The sequence below is a fragment of the Pinus tabuliformis genome, chromosome 8 (genome assembly GCF_031772625.1).
Source record: "Pinus tabuliformis cultivar Carrire ecotype Pingquan chromosome 8, CPIR1, whole genome shotgun sequence".
Classification (NCBI taxonomy): Eukaryota; Viridiplantae; Streptophyta; class Pinopsida; order Pinales; family Pinaceae; genus Pinus; species Pinus tabuliformis.
The window spans coordinates 1689738566-1689757180 of NC_142294.1; the positions used below are offsets into that span (position 1 = coordinate 1689738566).

At 41.3% G+C, this 18615-nt stretch overlaps 1 protein-coding gene across 1 annotated transcript in view; it reads left to right on the forward strand.

Moving 5' to 3' along the window:
• The first annotated feature begins 5135 nt into the window (after nucleotides 1-5135).
• The window catches only part of LOC149242738 (GTP-binding nuclear protein Ran1A-like), a 48139-nt gene continuing 34659 nt past the window's right edge, over nucleotides 5136-18615 (forward strand). Inside the window, exon 1 of the mRNA XM_089370981.1 lies at nucleotides 5136-5341. Coding sequence (XP_089227107.1) covers nucleotides 5136-5341 — 206 coding nt within the window. The remainder of the gene's footprint in view (nucleotides 5342-18615) is intronic.

Sequence of the window (18615 nt, forward strand, 5' to 3'; positions counted from 1 at the left end):
AAAATTCCAAACCTTACTTGGAATCAGCTGCTACCCATTTTATCACTTGTTCCTCAAAAGGCGAGTCTTCTTTAAGCTCTTTTCAACTGACTCGTAAAATATGAAAAGATTTCCGAGTTTTGGCCTTCCAGCTCGTTAAAGCGATGGGAAGTGCTATCCCTACTCTAGATTTTAATATTTTTGGACCTAAGGGATTATTGGACAAAAAGATCGAGCGCTTGTTTTGTTCGGCTTGTTAAAGCTAATTGAAAATTTATCCCTTCTGTATTGTTTTATACTTTTTCGGACTTAAGGGATTAGATGACGAAAAAGGAATTTTGGAGTTATCTTTATGTACCTTTTCAGACTCTCTAAAAATGAAAAGGACCGAGTTATCTTTGTCGTTAGACTCGTTAAAAAGATTAATAGCAACAAACTTGTCTTTAGACGAGAACGAGTTTCACTATCGCTAGGCTCGTTAAAACATAGCGATGGGTTTGCCCGAAGGGAAAATTATAGAACAAGCATATGTTATCCTCCTCAATCTTGACAAAAATAAAGAGGTACTGGTCAGCAATGACTAGGGAAAAATTGGGAAGAAAACTCAAAGAATCTTTATTGGTAGCAAGTCGCTCTTGAACATGACAATTCCACTCCATGCCCGAGTCAGGTCGGGTTGTTTCATTCACTGGTCACGTCGCCATGGTCTCGCCATACCATCCACATTTGGGGTTAATGCTACCAATCCATCACATAAGTGTCGCCGACATGTTCAAGAGAAGTCATCCAGAAAGGCCACATGTGTCCCGCCCACTACCATACATTATGCTCCATTCCTTCATGACCGCCACCCTGAACCATATATCATCAGATCGTTTTCACCTCGATCAAAATAATTTGCTCCGTTCCGTGTCATTGATGTGGGATTCATTAAGGCCCTCCTATGACGGATCACTTCTTGTCGACACCCGCTCATTATCCAAGAAGTTGATCTAGGAACACCCCATTCGGTACTTTGAAGATTGCATGCCTCAATGGCAAGTTTCTCACTTTGGGCGACAGGTATACATTAATGACCTTCGACCGAAAGATTTTGCGCGGTGTTCGATGCTAAGTCCTTTATTCACACCACGTGAATTGTACTGCAATACCTTGAGGGTCATTATCATTATCGGTGATTCCTCTCGCGCTTGTTAACAGTTTACATCATTGACTGGTAATCAAGCGATGTCTTTCCATGTTCGACTTCAAAACATTTCTCACATGGATCGACTTGTAATTCGAGTGAAGATCGGATGAGATTGAAGACCCCGGATCTAGTTTCATCCATCCGGGCTGCGATATATATTCAGGAAAATAAAGACATTGAAATGTACAACATTGCAGCACAGATAATCATCCTACCAAAAGGATGATGGCTCTATCGGAATCATCAGTCTACCATCAAACGATTGTCTGTCCTATGTACATGAAAATGAATTTATAAAGCTGGGCATGGGAATGCCCACCTCAGCTAGATCATGAAAATAGTATGAAGATAATGTATTGTATTGTATCTTATTACAGGTCTCCTCCCAGCATTGAAAGAACTTCGGATCCTCCTAATAAAGAATTTCACCCGATAAACGGCCTCATAATTTAGGGGGCAACTGTTATAGACATTTTTGTGCCTTACAGCTCTAAGCATGAAATTTCCATAAACCAAGGGCTCCTAAGTCCCTAAAAGTGCTGTTCTAACTCCTAAAGGAACAAGGTCAACAAATTACAGCTTCTCCCAGAAGTTCTCCACCAGAAACTGCTCAGAATAAGTCAAATCAGGATCATTTCAGCTGCTCCACTAGCCAAGTGCGTTGCATAGCACCTAAGTCCACTAGCTAGGTGCGTTGCAACGCACCTAAATGCACTACCAGGGTGCGTTGAGCGGGAAATGACAACTGGCAGAGTCATTCCACGAGGTGGAGAGACAATGGAAGCTTCCAAAATCTTCTCCAATGACACTTGCCACACTGAATTTGACAAAGGATGAGTAAGAGGCTTTTAGTCTCCAAGTGGAAACAAGAACTGACAGAGAGAAGCCGCTAATCAACTCATGAGCTGACTCATCCTCCTTGCATACATCTATATATGGATCCCTCATCCCAGAGATCCAGAGGCTGGAATTTTTCACATTGTAAGGAATTGCTGTTGGTTTTGAGATACATATCAGAGGATTGGGTGATCTATGCTTTGTTGGGGTTGAAGAAGGGACTTCTTTGCTGGGAGGTTGATGCTGGGTCAGGAATCATCAATTGTAACTCCTCCTGGATCTTCTTGTATATCAATAAAACTATTTGAGTTTCTTCTCCATGCTTGTGTTTCATTGATGCTTGTTACATTTGTATGGTTAACTTAAATCTGATCCTAAGTTATTTATGAATATAAATCCATGTCTTTGTATAGTTTCCTTCTTCTGTGATCTTACAGGTACTTGGTGAAGCTGGGTGAGTGAGGGAGCTGGTAGCTGGAAGCTGTCAAAGAGGAGAGAGATTGGATCAAAGGACTAGCGCAAGGCACAGGTTGGTTCATCCTATTCCTCTTCATTTATAGTTCATAAAGAAGAATACAAAAGTAGTTTTCTCTGTTTGTTTCTAAGGTAGTTGTCACACCTTAGTGGGATAGAGCAGATCTAGATAGACACTTTTCCCGATAACACTTAGCAATAAAATTCCTTTAGTAGGAAGGTGGTGTATTTTATCTGCAAGTCATGCCCAATACTTCATTGAAGGGGTATCTGTAATTTCATGATAATTTCATTTTTATATCTCAAAGAAGCATATAAATTTACATGCAGAGAGAACTCTAAGAGGTGTGAAAATGATTGTTACTCCTAGTATTTCTATAGTGGATGGGAATTTGATGGTGTTGGGGCAATGTATTTTGTCCAAAACTCATGGGAAGATCACCTTAACCCCTGCATTAGGTGTGGGAATCGTTAAAAATCCATTTTTGGGAGCCATGCCAGATGAGAGCAAGAGTCATCATATTTTTCCTATATGGAAACTCAAGTGAGTTATGCAAATCTTGCCTTCAGGATTTGGCATTTTTTATTTTAATATGTATTTGTATCTATCTTTTTGGTTTTATATACATTTCTGAGAAATTGTATGATATTTTTATTTTATTTTGGGTTGGGATTCCCTCTATTTTTGTGAATTTAATACTGTATGCTTTATCTATGTTTCTAATTGGTGGGGTGGTCAACCTTTTGAAGTTGGATTTTTTTTCATTGCCAATGAGAATAATTATTTATTTCTTTGTCTTTTGTGATTTTGGAGGTAATATTGGGGGAAGGATTGTGGACTCATTTTTTATTTCAAGTAGGCAGACAGATCATGGTTCAAATCCTATCCAATATTTACTGGGATCCACATTATCACCCTAGAAATTGGTTGTTCATATTGATCACTTATGAATTTTCGATGATTATAGACTGAATGATGGAGTTGAGGCACTCTTTGAATCTTCTTGATCAAAAGGATTTTGGAAATTGTTCAGGCAGGTCATGTGCTACGTCTACCTATCGTGAAAAGCATGTAGATTATCTTTTGTGTCTTTTAACTAGCTCATTTTATTTTTTTATTTTTCATTTTGATACATCCTTATTCGCAAGGGTTTCAATATAATTTGTGTTTGTTTTGATTGTCATTTTTGTGGTTCATTATTCTTTATAACGTTTAGAATGTTTAGTATTGGTAATCCCTTGTAGTTGTGAGAATTGGGTAGGCGAAAATTGAAATTCTAATAAGTATGTCTTAATTTAGCAGTCTTATTTGCACTTTGTGTTCGTTGGTTTGCTCTAACCTCCTCATAAGGAATCTACAACAACTCTAAATCTCCAGGGTTGCTGCAGATAGGATGTTACCCTCAAAGCGCTCCCCACCATAACCATGAAGTTCCATCAACTGCCTGGTTGACATATTGAATAGATAGATATATGTTTCACTTAGTTGGGACACGGTTGTCATTCTCCCACTCCGCCTACAAAAAATTGGTCACGCCACTGTGTACCGCACATAAAAAAGAAGCCAATATCGCGGGGAATGGGAAGAGTAGATACAACACTACAAGTGTCCTTCCCCACGTCATACTTCACCTGTTCATGTTTGGTGAACACTTACAACTCCCCCCCCCCCCACCAGAACAAGAAGAAATGACACAAATTCTCCACAGTTCTCCCCTGAAATGTGCCATTCTCCATGTTCCCTCACTCGGATCGAAAACTTCTGCACTTTGCCTTTCGTCGTCTAACACCATGAACTTTCCTTCCACCAATCCACCGCGGCTTCCCGGCCCGTGTGCTTCGATCATAGGATGCAATATTTCCCACTTATCTTTCTCCACGTCATATGCTTCTGTAGAGGCAAGAGGGTTGACAGTCTCATTGATCCCACCGGCCACGTAGACAAGTCCGTTGGAAAAAGTGGCAGAGCACACAAAGTATGCTCGAGGTGGGGGCATGTCAGCTCCACGATGCCATCTCGCAGACTCAAAGTCGTAAATTTAAACACTCTTCATCAAAGTTGCTGATTGGAATCCGCCTATGAGAAGTAGCTTGCGATTCACAGCAATACCACTATTACAGCAAGGGCATTTTTGAGACTTTTTTTTAAGACAAAAGAAATCTTTTGTCTCAAAAACTCATTTTCTATTTTAGTTATTTTACATTAAAAATTAATATCAATTGATTTGTCTTAAATATAGATTTTAAGACAAAAATAGGTTGAGACAAAACTATTTTAAGAAAAAACTTTATATTTAAGAAAAAAATAGTTTAAGACAAAAATATTTTAAGAGAAAAGTAGTTTGAGAAAAAAATATTTTAAGTCAAAACTTTAATTTGAAACAAAAATATTTTGAGACAAAACTTTATATTTAAGATAAAAGTAGTTTCAGACAAAAATTTAAAGAAAAAACTTTATATTTAAGACAAAAATAGTTTAAGACAAAATTATTTTAGGACAAAAACAATTTAAGACAAAATTATTTTAAGACAAACCTTTATATTTAAGAGAAAAGCATTTTGAGACAAAAATATTTTAAGACAAAATTTTATATTTAATACAATGACCACTTTAGATCAAACCTATATTTAATACGATATTTCACTTCCAATGAAAATGGAGGGCAGCGCTGAGTTTCAGGGTGATCTACCCGCGCATTCTGAACTGGAGCTCCCGCGCCCTTGCTTCCTCGGCCCCTACGACCTTCCACAGGCCCCCTGCCTGGCAGACCCTACTGCTGGGCTTTCAATCCTTCCCGGCATCCCTACAATCGTGCTCTGCCTCCCTCCTCTGGCCAGTGCTTCTGCTGGCATAACATTCGCGTTTGGGTTTTGCGATCGCAGAGCAGCGTAGCCACCGCCATGAGTGCGCCTGGGGGTGGGGAGCCTTGTCCCACCCCACCAATCTCTTCAAAAGAAGCATTCAAAATATTTCTCTCACAGAAAGGGAAGAAACGTTTGATTCCAGAAGTCCTAAAATTCATCAAAAAACTGGAGGAGATTCCTGCGATCGCCCTACCAGAAGACCAACCAATAAAAATCTCCCTAGCACTGGCTGACAGAGGGTTGGTAGGACAATTTATGGGATTTTGGCCCTATACAAAAACAAGAGATGATTGGATCCAACGCAACTGGAGGCCCCAACTGGAAAACAATGAGATCTGCTATGTTTTCGGAAGAGGGTATTTCATTTTCTAGTTCACCTCCAAAGAAGATCGAGATTTGGTTTTCAGAAACAGTCCGTATTTTATGGGAAATTAGGGTCTGTATCTTAATAAGTGGACCCCGACTTTGATCCCTCAATCAATACCCCTAAAGAGGTCCCAGTTTGGGTCCAGCTTCCCAATCTTCCGATCCATTACTGGAGCTATCATACCTTGCAGAAGATTGGAAATGACGTAGGCCATTTCATTGACAAAGCAGATAACAAGGGCCAATATACCTGCACAAGAATCTATGTGGAAGTCGATCTAGAAGTTGGATTTCCCGAAGCGGTAAAACTTACAGTCAGAGAATGGCATCACTACCAAAAATTGGATTACGAGCAACTGCCTTTCAATGTAGAACCTGTCACGAACATGGACACTTCCAATGAAATTTCCCAAAAGCTCCAACCGGGGACAAAGTGGATGAAGAAGGATGGAAAGAAATCAAAAAGGGAAAGGCAGTCCCAAAACCAACTGAGAAGAAAACTTAAGGTCCATTGGGGAAGCCCGGGCCTAAACCAAAAGCCAAAGAAGTTCCAAAAGAGGGTTCTTCCTCTGGGGTAAAGACAGATGCCATTGGAACCCAAGAGGAACTAGGAGACCCGTCAAAGAAAGTGAAAGAAGAAGAGCCAAAGTCAACTCTTCCTCCATCAGAGGATGAATAAGGGGAAAAAGAAGAAAACGAGGAGCGCATCAGTCTGGGCTCTGATTCCGAGGGAGATTCAGAAGATGGAGTCTCAAATTCAGACAGCTCGCAAGTTACTCCTATCAAGTTGGCCAAGGGTCGAAAGTCTAAGAAGGAACAGAGAGAGGAAAAAACTTATATGGATGTTCTCCAAGGCTCTCAGAAAAATCTCAAAGGAATGATGAATACCAGATCTAGGCACAAGCATGGTTAGGCTCCAAAAGGAGCCACAACCTTCCAAGCCAGTAAATAATGAAATACGTCTCCTAAAATTGCTGAGGGTTAGGCAGCAGGTTGAAAGAAGAAGCTCTGAAAGACATTATAAGGATGTACTCGCCTGAAATCCTTCTCATCCAAGAGACAAAACTGGAGGACCTTTTACTCCTTCAAGCAAGCAAATCATTTTGGCATAAAGGCTAAGCGAGAGTAGTCAATGCTAGAGGCGCCTCTAGAGTGATTGCCTCCTTTTGGGCCAGCTCCAAAAATAATCTCATTCAAGAAAAATGTTGCCCCCATTGGCTACTCACTAAGCTCCTCCATAAAGAATCTGTCCACCAAGTATGTTCAATCTTTATGCTCTGGTCTTACCATATGAGAAAAAAATTTGTTGGGACTAGCTCCAATCCTATCTTTTCTTGCACAACCTATAAAATATTATTATTGCAATTGATTTGAATGTTACGCTAGCTGCAGAAGAGAAAAAGGGGGGCTCGATGGTTAGGGACCTAGCTAGAGAATGGGTTGAAGACCTCATTTTAGATTGGGAATTGGAGGATATCTAGCCCACATCTAGGAAATTCACCTGGTCAAACAAAAGGATAGGCCCCGGCCTCATTGTTGCTCGTCTGGACATATTTCTAGTCCAATCCTCCTTCTTGACTTGTGGTCTAATGGCCACCTCTAAAATTCTGCCGAGCTACACCTCTGACCATAAACCCATTCTGCTTGAGCTCTCCTTGGATGGAAATCTTGGCCCCATTCCCTTTAGATTTAGTTCTCTATGGATTCTTCAAGAAGGATTCTAGGAGGTGGTCCCCAAGGCTTGGAACTGGCAAGTTCATGAAGGATCCCCTTTCTTTGTGTGGGAAGAAAAAATGAGGAGACTTAAAAGGGAGATCAAGGAGTGGGCTAAAAGGTTGAAAACGCCCACCGCCAAAAGAAAGGAGATGCATGACAGTTTAGCAGGCCATCAATTAACAATGGAGAATTCAATGTAACCCAAATCCTTCTTCAAAAAGAAGTAGAGCTGTAGAAAGATCTCCATAGAGCAAGTAGGGACGAAGAAGAGTTCTGGAGATAAAGTCCAGAAATCTTTGATTACAGGCCGAAGACAAAAATACAAGCTACTTCCATAAGCAAGCTGAAGCACGCAAGCACTTCAAAACAGTAAATGAAATTCATTATCAAAACACTGTGGTTAAAGATTCTAAAGGCATAAAGCAAACAGCTCACTCCTTCTTCAAAGATATTTACTCTAGCCCGGAAGACCCTCCTATCGATTCTCAAGCCTATCCGATTGATCTTATTCCTCACTGTGTTCAAGATTCTGACAATATTATGCTGACTAATCTGAACAATATGAATGAGATTAAAGAAGCTTTGGATTGCATGGATCCAGATAAAGCCTCGGGCCCTGATGGGTTCACTGCAAGGTTATACCTAACTTGCTGGACTACAATTAAAAAAGACCTTCTGAGAATGATCCGTAAATCTGAGACCTGCACCAAGATTGCAGGCAGTACCAACTAGGCCTTCCTTGCCTTGATTCCAAAAGACAAAGGCGCCATCGATTTTAGCAGATTCAGGCCCATCTATTTTTGTAATACAAGTTATAAGCTGATTACAAAAATAATAGCCAACAGTATTAAGAAAATTTTGCCGGTCATCATCCCTGAAAACCAAGGAGGATTCATAAAAGGGAGAAAGATTCTTGACAATATTGTGCTGGTGCAAGAAGAAATTCATTCAAGCTGTCATGAAAAAGATAAAGGCATGGTGATTAAGCTAGATTTGACAAATTCCTTTGACAGGGTGAGACATGATTTCCTGTTTTCTGTGATGGAGAAATTTGGCTTGTCAAAAATTCTCATAACTTGGGTGAAAGCCTGCATTGCCTCCCCTTGGATAGCACCTCTGGTTAATGGTGGTTCAACGAAATTTTTCCACGCCTCGAGGGGGCTAAGACAAGGTTTCCCTTTGTCCCCACTTCTATACGCCATTCAAGCTTCGGTGCTCAGCTTCCATCTAGACTACTGACGACAGATCCAAACTCTACCAGGCCTGAGAATGGCTCACAATGTTAAAGACATAAATCATGTCTAGTTTGTTGATGATACATTATTGCTTGGAGGAGCTAGGATAAATTCTGCTAGAACCTTCAAGAAGGAGCTAGATAGGGAGGTTTTGGGTAGCAAGATTAACTATCTAAAAAGCACGATCTATGGCTAGAATTTCTCAATCAAAGATTTGACAGACATAGAAAGGCTATTAGAAATGGAAAGAACCCTGACCTGGCAGTCATTTAAGTATCTTGGGATCCTAGTCTTCAAATCAAATCCTAAGGTAGCTCACTAGATGCCCCTGCTAGACAAGCTAAAACCCAGAATACAAGCTTGGGGAGCCTCATGGTTGAATAATGTTGGGGAGGTAATCCTTATGAAATATGTTCTCATAAGTCTCCCAGTTTATCAGAACTCCATTCTACTAGCCCCTAAAACCTTTATTAGTAAAGTGGATGATCTCCTGAGAATATGTCTGTGGGAGGGAGGGAAAAATAATGAAAGAAGGCTCCATTTAGTTAATTGGGATACTATTAAGAAGGCATTCTTGGAAGGAGGTCTCCAAATGTAGGATCTGGCAGCCCAAAATCTTGGTCTAGGCTCCAAGCTCCTTTGGAACATTGTTTCTGGGAATCCTAGTTGGAGAAAGAGAGTTATGTGGAAAAAATATTTTCATGGGCAGCATTTGAGGTGCTTCGAGCAGCCTCCTAGAATTTCCAAAGGATCACCAGTTTTCAAACTATGTCTCACAGCTTTGAAAATTTTCAGTCATAAGCTTTATTGGATCCCAGGTAATGGGAAAAAAATAAAAATCTAGGAAGATTCGATTCATGGAGATCAGCCCTTGAATCAGATGGTAGAACTGGTAAATATCAGAGCTTGGCTTCAGGCCAACAATCTGGAAACCCTTTGGGACATCTCCAATTGGACAAATGAGGTAGAAAGTCTATGGGATGGTTAGAATTTGGGGGCGGTCCCTCATTGGCTGGATGGTGAAGCCAATTTATTGTTGGATTTGCTCTAAGGAAAATCTCCCTTAAAGGCCTCTTCTAAGGACAAAAGAAGGTGGGGTTCTCTTTCAGGCTCTTACTCAGCAGCAGAAGGTTACAAAAGTATGATGGTTGTCCCTAGCATCCCCCCAGAGCCAACTCAATGGAAATTTATTTGGTCTTTTCCTTCTGTCCCAAAATTAACTTCTTTTGTTGGACTGCGGTGCATAAAAGTATCCTCGCTAGAGATAACCTGAGGAAGCATGGAATGGAAGGTCCCTCCGGGTGCCCTGTTTTTTCATCGGATGAAGAAATGACTAACTACCTATTCTTATTGTGCCCCTTTGCTCAAGAAGTTTGGAAGGGTGTCCTGATGTTAGGACCTGACAAAATAGAGCTTCCAAGAAATATTCAAGACCTGCTAAGAAACTGGGCCAAGTTATCCCTGTTCTGCCTCTCCAAAAAAAGCCTTCTCAAGGCTGGCTAGATGTGGATCCCCAAATTCACATGCTGGAAACTGTGGTTGGAGAGGAACAACAGAATATTTAGGGAGGAGAGTTGTAATCCAGTCAGAATTATCACTAATTTCAAAGCTCTGTTGGGGAGGCCTTAGAAACCAAACCCACCATAAGAAATGGCATGATTCTGGCCAGTGAGGAAGATTAATGGTTAACAGAGCTTGTTCCAAATCATCAGAATATATCCACTCCTCTCGCTAAAGCCCCTTCTCATTGGGAAATTCGTCTGGAAGAATAGGAATTCATCAAATGGAGATCTGCTTTGGATGATCACTGCATATTCTTCGATGGGGCCTCTAAAGGTAACCTAGGAAAGGTGGGTTGTGGGGGAGTTATCTTAAGCCTATTAGAGTCAGTCTAGTAGCCCTCCATCAACGATAAAAGCTCTTTGCATTTGCATAAGTAGGTGTCTCATCAGTTTCATCTTATTGAATTCCATCAGGCATGCCATAACACTGATGGAGGAGATGGTGTCTTTACTCCCCTCTTGGCACTGGTGGATCAAGTTGTTTCAGTCAATAAACTATTTCAAGGTTACTTGTCTTGTCTTGAGGTCAAAAGTCCTAGGTCTAGGGTTTGGGTCCAATTTTTCTTTAAGGTCAGGTCTTCAAAAGTCAATAAATGCCCAGCAGGCCAGAGGGATGACTATCAGAGTGTTTCTTCAAAAGATTTCATCTTGTACATCTAATTTTTACCTTGGATTTAAAAACCCTTTTTTTAAAGCCCAAGGTCATTTTCTCAAAAATTTGTAAAAAATTGTAAAAATTCAAAATTCTTTGAAATTCAGCATGCAGCCTTGGTCCCCTTCGCCAAGATTCCTCAGAAGCTATCTCTGCAAAACATTTCAAGAAAAACATCTGTTCAACCAATTTCAGGACAAAAGGAAACCATAAAGTCAATAGCATTCCAATTTTGAAAAAGTCTCATGATAAACATTAGAAAGAGGGTTTTGAAATGAAATCAATTTAAAACAAGAATATAAAGCCTCACTCTCCCTCCATTAGTCTTCATTGTGCCTCAAAGCAATAGAGAGAATTGTGTTGAAGAGAATTTGGGCGAATTTGTGAAGTCTGAGTGCGCGCGACCTATTGAGACTGGCGCGCGACCCGTTGGGCGAGCGCGAACCTTCAAGTTGCCCATTCCAGTTAAGAATTTACACAGGCGCAACCCATTGAGGGTGCGTGACCCGTTGGGCAGTGCGTGCGACCTGGTGGGAATTCCTCTGCCAAATTTCGCCTGCAAGGTGCAAAACAACCCCGGATTGCTTCAAGGTTGCAGGTAGGCCTCCCATCATTCAAATACATTGTTTGCCAAAGCTTGAAAAGTATGAGGATGTATTTTAAAGTCATCATTTTGAAATAATGAGTCCAATGTATATTTTCTTAAGAAACTCAAAGTGTTAGTAAGGCTAGGGTTTGTCTTGTTGTTTTCAAGGTCATCCTCTTCACCCCCACTTTTTCCCTACATCCCATTTCCACCTCCCTCATCATTTTTACTCAATCTCTCTACCAAAAATACCAAAGGCCCTAAAACCCTACCCCTATTCCTAAAAATCAAGAATCTAATCCTAAACCCTGTTTCTCATAAAAACTTTGCAAATGATAATTGTGTGATGGGGTGTATCATGATTCCTACCCTTAACTCTCTTAAAAGTCTCCCTTCCCTAACATTTCCCTTGTACTATTTGTCCCCTTGAAACAACATTTCAACAATTAAACTAACATATTTTTGAGCAGAAGCAGCAGTATATTCCAGCCACTTTGCTCTCAAAACCATGTCAGAAACCGAGACCGACTATGAGCAGAGTGGTGACCGTGAGTCAACTCCGAAGGTTGAGGTACATAGGAGGCCTGACAGGGGTGGTAAGAGCGGTCACCATAGGAGAGAGGAGCCCACCTCTTTGACCGATTTGCAGGCTTGTCGAATTGCAGTCACATGTTTATGCTATCTGTCATGTTATGAGTTTTGTGAGAGGATCTCTCAGATTCAGCATCACAGGGAGTTGGCTCGCTTGTTTGTTTTGCATTTACATGATGGGCATGTGAACCTTGCAGGGGTGGATTTTACATTGACACCCGAGGTGATTGCTCTAGCAACAGGGATACCTAATGTTGGAGAAGTGTGGAACAAGCGCAAAATATTGGACAGTTTTCAGTACGAGCCTTACATTAAACCTGCATTTATGAGACACTTGACAGGTGTATTTCCTTTCAGATTTTTGAGGAATGAGTATGCTCCTTTGGTGAGTCTTATCATGCGCTATTTCACCTGTGAGGGCAGATTTTCACGTGTGTATTCATACCATATTCGCTTCATGGTGCATTTCACACGGGTACGGATGATGAACATCCCTGTTTTCTTGTGCCAGAATATTGAGAGGATGGTGCCCTTGATGTAGAGGAAAAGCCCAGCAAAACAATATAGGAGCCTCTATCATTATGGTTTGGTCCAGCTCGTGGTCATGCATCAGTTGGCTCAGCATGGCATCCCATGGGAGGAGTTTATCTCTCGTGAGTTTTTCACAGCACCACCACCACATCCTGAGATTGTTCATGAGGAGGGAGGGCCTTCACAGCAGCATGATATTCTTGAGACCAGACATGTCAGCTCTCCTCCATTGGTCACATACCAGAGAGGCCACAGGGCCTTATTTGCAGCGGCTCGACGAGTATTTTCTCCACATCAGGTGGAAGGGGTCTCGCCGTCTTCATCAGCTCAGCGAGTGTTATCTCCACACCAGGTGGAAGGGGCCTCACCTTCTTTAGCAGCAGAGGTACCAGAGAGAGGCAAACAGCCCAAGATTGATGAGGGACCATCAGGTGTTCTAGGCATAGAGGTTGTTGATCTTGACATCATTTCTCCTAGCCTAGAGTCAAAGGAGATCATTCAGCACCTTAGAGCTGAAAATGACTCATTGCAGCAAAGATTGGACATGGAAAATTGGACCATCACCTACTTGGAGCAGCACAAAAAGCAACTTGAGGAGGAGCACACTCTAGATGAGTTGCGGAGGATCCATGAGGACCGCAACTTGGCTCAAAAGAGACCCGGCGATTTGGTACCCATTGAGCGAGAGGCTATGCTTCTTCGAGTCAATGCTCATTTGGAGAGGTTGTTGGCCAAGGCCAACCAAGATAAGGACTTGCTCAAGAACATGAAAAATCATTATTGGGCGCGGATGCACGTATGCAAGGCAAGAATGAAAGTGCTCCAAAGACGGTTGGCCAAAGCACAAAAAAGAAGGAAAAGGCCTGAGCCCCTCCACATCTTGGCTGAGGCTTCTTTGAAGGAGCATGATACTACATAACTCAACTCCAGCACAAATTTCAAAAAATTTTGAGCATTTTGGGTCAATTGTGATTTTTCTGGCAAAAAAAAGGTTTTCTCCACCGCGCCCTTTCGTTTGGCAACTCCATTTTGGGAAAAATAAGAATTTTTGGATTTGTCATGAAAATTTACACTTGCTCAGCCATTGCCAAGAAATTTCACCAAGTTTTGGGCCTCCAGAAAGTCAAAAAACAAGCAAAAACTGACTTTCAGCCACATTTTTGACACACAGGAAGAAGTCTTGGGAGATTGCAATTTTGGAGGGGCAAATGACCACCAAATTTAGAAATACTACTTGGGTTGGAAAGTTGACAGCTAGACCTTTCCAACAAGCCCACTTTTGCCTCATGTGGACACCTGGAAGTGCGTCAAACGTGCCTCCAAAGGCGCGCGACCCATTCAGGAATTGCGGGTGACCCATCAGGCAGTTTGCACAAGAATTCAACCTACAGCTCAGCAAAACGCAATTTTGACTGGATTTGACTTTTTGGAGTTGATTTTCATCCTCCTTGTTGTAAATGATGTAATTTTATGATATTTTGACACTTATTTATCTCTTCTAGAAGATTCATTCATAAGATAGGCAAAAATTTAATGAATGAATTGGTTTCCTAGCTTATAGAGGCAAGTTGTTTTGATTGCCTAGTTTTCAGTGCTTAGTTTAGAATTGGTTGAAACAGCTCCTAGGATAGTGAGCTCGACCCCTAGAGGCAGGGAAAGATGTTAGATGGCCTATATTATGTACTTTCTTGCTCATTTTCATGGTTGGACTCTTGAGGGAGAAGCTCTATTGTATTACTCATTGTATCTCTGCAGTTTTGGCAAAGGAAGAAAGACCAGGGTTTTGCAGTCTTTTTGGGATTCCTGTGGTTACATGTATTGATGGTGTGTATCTCTTTGTACTTGTGAATTTGTTATGTGATTCATCATCTTACTTTTCCTTCTGCAAATTAGGCGAATGAAGTGTTAAAGTAGAATTCATGATTGTCATGCTCTGCTTTTAAGTTTGCTTAATATTATATGTTTTCATCTGTCTAAAGAGAACTCTTGATGGTTTCTTGCTCTCTTTAGCTCCTCACCAGTCATTCCTATCCATCCATTTAATTTAAAGGCATCAGTACAGTCTCCTACCTTACCCCAAAGAACCCCCTGCAAAAACTATGTCCAATCCCTGCACCCAGAATTGCCTTTCCCCAATTTTCCACCAAAACCCTAAAAATCCCAAATCAAACCTTTTATCAGTTTACTAGCCTAAAATCAGTGTTTCCTTGTTGGTTATCTCGCATGTTGAAGATCTTTGCCGAGATAGACCGGAGAGAGCCCTCTCCTGCCCCGTAGGGCTAGCTACGAGGCTAAGTGGTTTGATGTTGCCTTGAAGTTTACCTTTCTCAGCCTGAGGTGAAATTTCAAGCACTAACAAAGCCCAGATGACTCAACTGAGTTGTGCTTTACTTGGGGTTTGTTAACACCCAGGTTGTTCCCTATGACTCCCAAAGGAATACGGCCGGGGTAACCACTAACCAATCTTTGGACCACAGTTTCTAGCCAAACTGTAATCAGAGAGGGCTCTCTCTTTATAATTTGTCTCTGTTTTGATAGGATTTTTAGGATAGTTATTATGCTTAGGTTTTGGTTTATATTTTTGTTGAAGGATTTCTTTCAGGGCTTAAGATGTAGTGTTCAGAGAGTAGTAGAACATTGGGCAATGGAGTCTAGAGCTGTGAAGTGCTTTAAGATGCTGGAGTGATGATGTTCAGACTGCAGGGCCTATTGTGTATCTCAAACAAACAAATTTAAACTTAAGTGGTGGGGCATGGTCAGCCAACAGAAAGCAATTAAGAATTCTCTATTAAGCTGGTGATGTGAAAGTGAAACATGTTGCATAGGAGCAAACTTGAATTCCTGAAACAAAGATCACTGTGAAAGATATTTTCTGAAAGTGCAGCAATTAAGAATTACACTTATCAAGATTATAGCTGAAGAAAAACATTCATTAACAACATGGATTGAACTCAGGGTATTGCATGAATAAGTCCTGAAGGTTATTCTTTTTCTTTGTTGCTAAACACTTAGAAACTAGAAACATATATGGATTGTAAAAGATTAAAGCACATAACAAAGAGAGTTACAGAAACTTATTGTATTTTGAAGTACACAGGAATCCTGCAGTTTTCAACAGACACCAGAACGCATTCAACACTTCAGAACTTTGAGAAATTCCATCACTTTCTTTATTTAACTCTGAAAGGATTACAGCATAAGAATTTCTTCAAGAGAGATCAACAACAACCCCTGCAAGCTTGTGCGAGGGGAAAATATATGCCATCGGTCATTACAAAATATCTGAGTGCTAAGTTATCTCAGAATTGAATATCTTCACCAACTTTTCAAGATATTTAGATCAGAAAGTTATTACATCATTGAATACAAAGTAAATGCATCTTTATGCTCGTCAGAAGATATTTTGGCCTTTGGAGGCCACTGAGTCGGTTGGTGTGATCTGCATAAATGCTGAGAAATGCGCTTTTGGAGCTGCTCTGCTGTAGCTTCTCATCCTGGACACCTGTAGCTTCCTACTTTGCTTCGTTGGCCGAAATTTCTGCTGAGTTGGCTCAGCTTTAATCTTTAATGCATGCTGATTCTTCTTAGATTGTCCTGTGTATGAAAATTTTGAATTTTCGATGATCAAAATTTGTTGAATGGCTTCCTGTTTATAAAATTGTCTGTATGGCCTTAGTCCACCACTCTAGTGTAGGTAGTTGATGCCTGAGAATGGCATCCATAGTCTCCTCTGCCTCTGTATACTTATAAACATTGGGAGGCACCTCAAACAGGTGTTTGATTTCATTCATTATAAAAAATAAATTCTCTACTCTGTTGTAGAGAGTCTGTCCTGTGGCTGGCCCTGTTTCTTCTGAGGTGCTGGGTTTCTCATTGATCTGACTTGTGGAAAATGTGTTAACCCTTTTGGCATATTGGTCATGTGTGAACAATCTCCCTGCACTGTTCAGTAAGCTAGGGAGCCCTCTGTTTTCTAACACCTGAAACTTCTCCAAAAACTTATTTACCTCAGTCTGCATATCTTGGGTTCTTCTCTCTAATGTTTGTACTAAGTTTCTCAGTGTAAGAACCCTTTTGATTAACTGAATGTGCTCAGTTCTATTTGAGATCCCCATGGCAGCCAACTGAGTACTTGTCCTATTGTTAAGCACATTAATCATCCTGGTGGCTATTTCAGGCATGTTGCTTAGAGCAGCTCTTGATCTTTGAATCTCAGTCTGTGCTTTTGGAATGAGCTCCAACTACTCATGGATTGTTTCAATATATTGCCATTGCTCATTAATAGATTGGCCAATGTTAGCCCACAGCACTATTTTGAGCTCAGCCACCACCTTATCTAATTTGAGCTCATTTTCTAGCTCTTTGATTCTATCTTTGAGGGATTTTATCTCCCTACCCTTTTCTGCCACAGACTGCTTGGATTTGTCATATCTGTCATTCACTTTGGCCAATTTATCCCTGGTCTCATTCAGCTCTGTCATTTGAGCTTCCAGGACCTGGATCTCATTCCTCAGCTTTTGCATGTCCAGGCTTGGGGCCTGCTCTGTCGCTGGTGGTGCTGCTGAAGTGGATGTTGCTGCCTGTTCTGCTTGTTGAGGAGGAGGAACAGTGATTGGATCAGTTTCCTCAAGGTTTATTACTTCAGGAGGAGGCTGGGAGGTCTGACCTTCTTCTCTTTGCTTCAAAGCTGCCTGTAGTGCTACCTGTGCAGCCTCTGATTCTCCCAGCTTTTCTTGTGTCTGGATTAACTGCTTATATAGAGACACCAGCAAGGTTGAGGCCTCTTGATCATGCCTCTACTGGGCAACCTCATCTGTTTGGGGGTGGATTGTGGCTGGCATTTTGATATTTTTCTTCAAAGCAGCCATGTCTGCATCCCTTAACTTCAATATCTCCTGGATGCCCTTGATATCTTTGGGATCATGCCCAATCTCAATAATTATATCTTCTAAGGACCTAATTCTGTTGTCCTTAGCCTGTGATGATGCCCTTTCCAACTCAAGTTGGGCAGCTGTATTATTAAGGCTATATTCCAGCCTATAATTGTCCAGTTTTTTGTCAGCCAAGGAGGCATAGACCATCTCACCTGTTTGCTTATGCAACTCAATTTTATCCATTGGGTGGATGTCTTTGGAAAGGACCTCAAGATTGGTCCTTATATAATCTGCATGAGATTGGGGCTGTGCTACAGCTAGCAAGAAATGACTCATGATCATCTTGCCTTCACTAACATCAAAAGCAGACATCAGTCTTTGCTGGTTAGTGGGAGCCATCTTCAGCAAATGATTGTAGAGTTGTATTTTTATGAGCTCATTTCTTTTCTTTATGTCTATGAACTACTGTTTGATGCTCAGTTCACCCTCCCTCTGCTGGCTAGAGGAGCTGACTTCTCCTCCCACAGTTCTGTTTTGTTCCTCTTGGAAGGAACTTGCAGATGCTTCCCTGCTAGCTGGGCCCATGCCCAGAGACTGCCCTGTTGGCATTTCCTCATCAGAGAAAGGGTTCAATCTCTGTCTTTTCTCACCATGACTTTCTGATGTGGTCCAGGGAGTCTCTCTGTCCCTTTTTCTGCTAGTATCCTCCTTTTGTGGAGTTTGGAGGATTGATGCATCAACTGATGTTTCTTGCCTAGGAGGCACCCTATTTTGTGCCTGCTGTTCTGTGGAAATTGGGGCCTCAACTGCCCCTTCTTGTTGTGGGGGTTGCTCTTTATTATGCTGCCCTTCTTCTTGCTGCAATTCCTGTTGTTGTTGTTTTTGTTGTACCTGTTGCTGTTGTTGCTGCACCTTCTCATGCGGTGGCTGTTCAGTATCCATCTCGTTTTCCTTGCCCTTGCTAGATATATCTTCAGTGGCTTTGGGTGCTTGCTGATTTACAATCTAGGAGGATGCAACTGCTCCCACTTGTGTGCTTGGCAGTGAAAACACCTGTGAACAAAGTTCAAGGTCAGCCATCTTTTTAAGATTCCTCACCGCTCTTTGATTCAACTCTTCTTGTGTAACCGGCTCTTCTAGGGTTCCTCTCCTCCATTT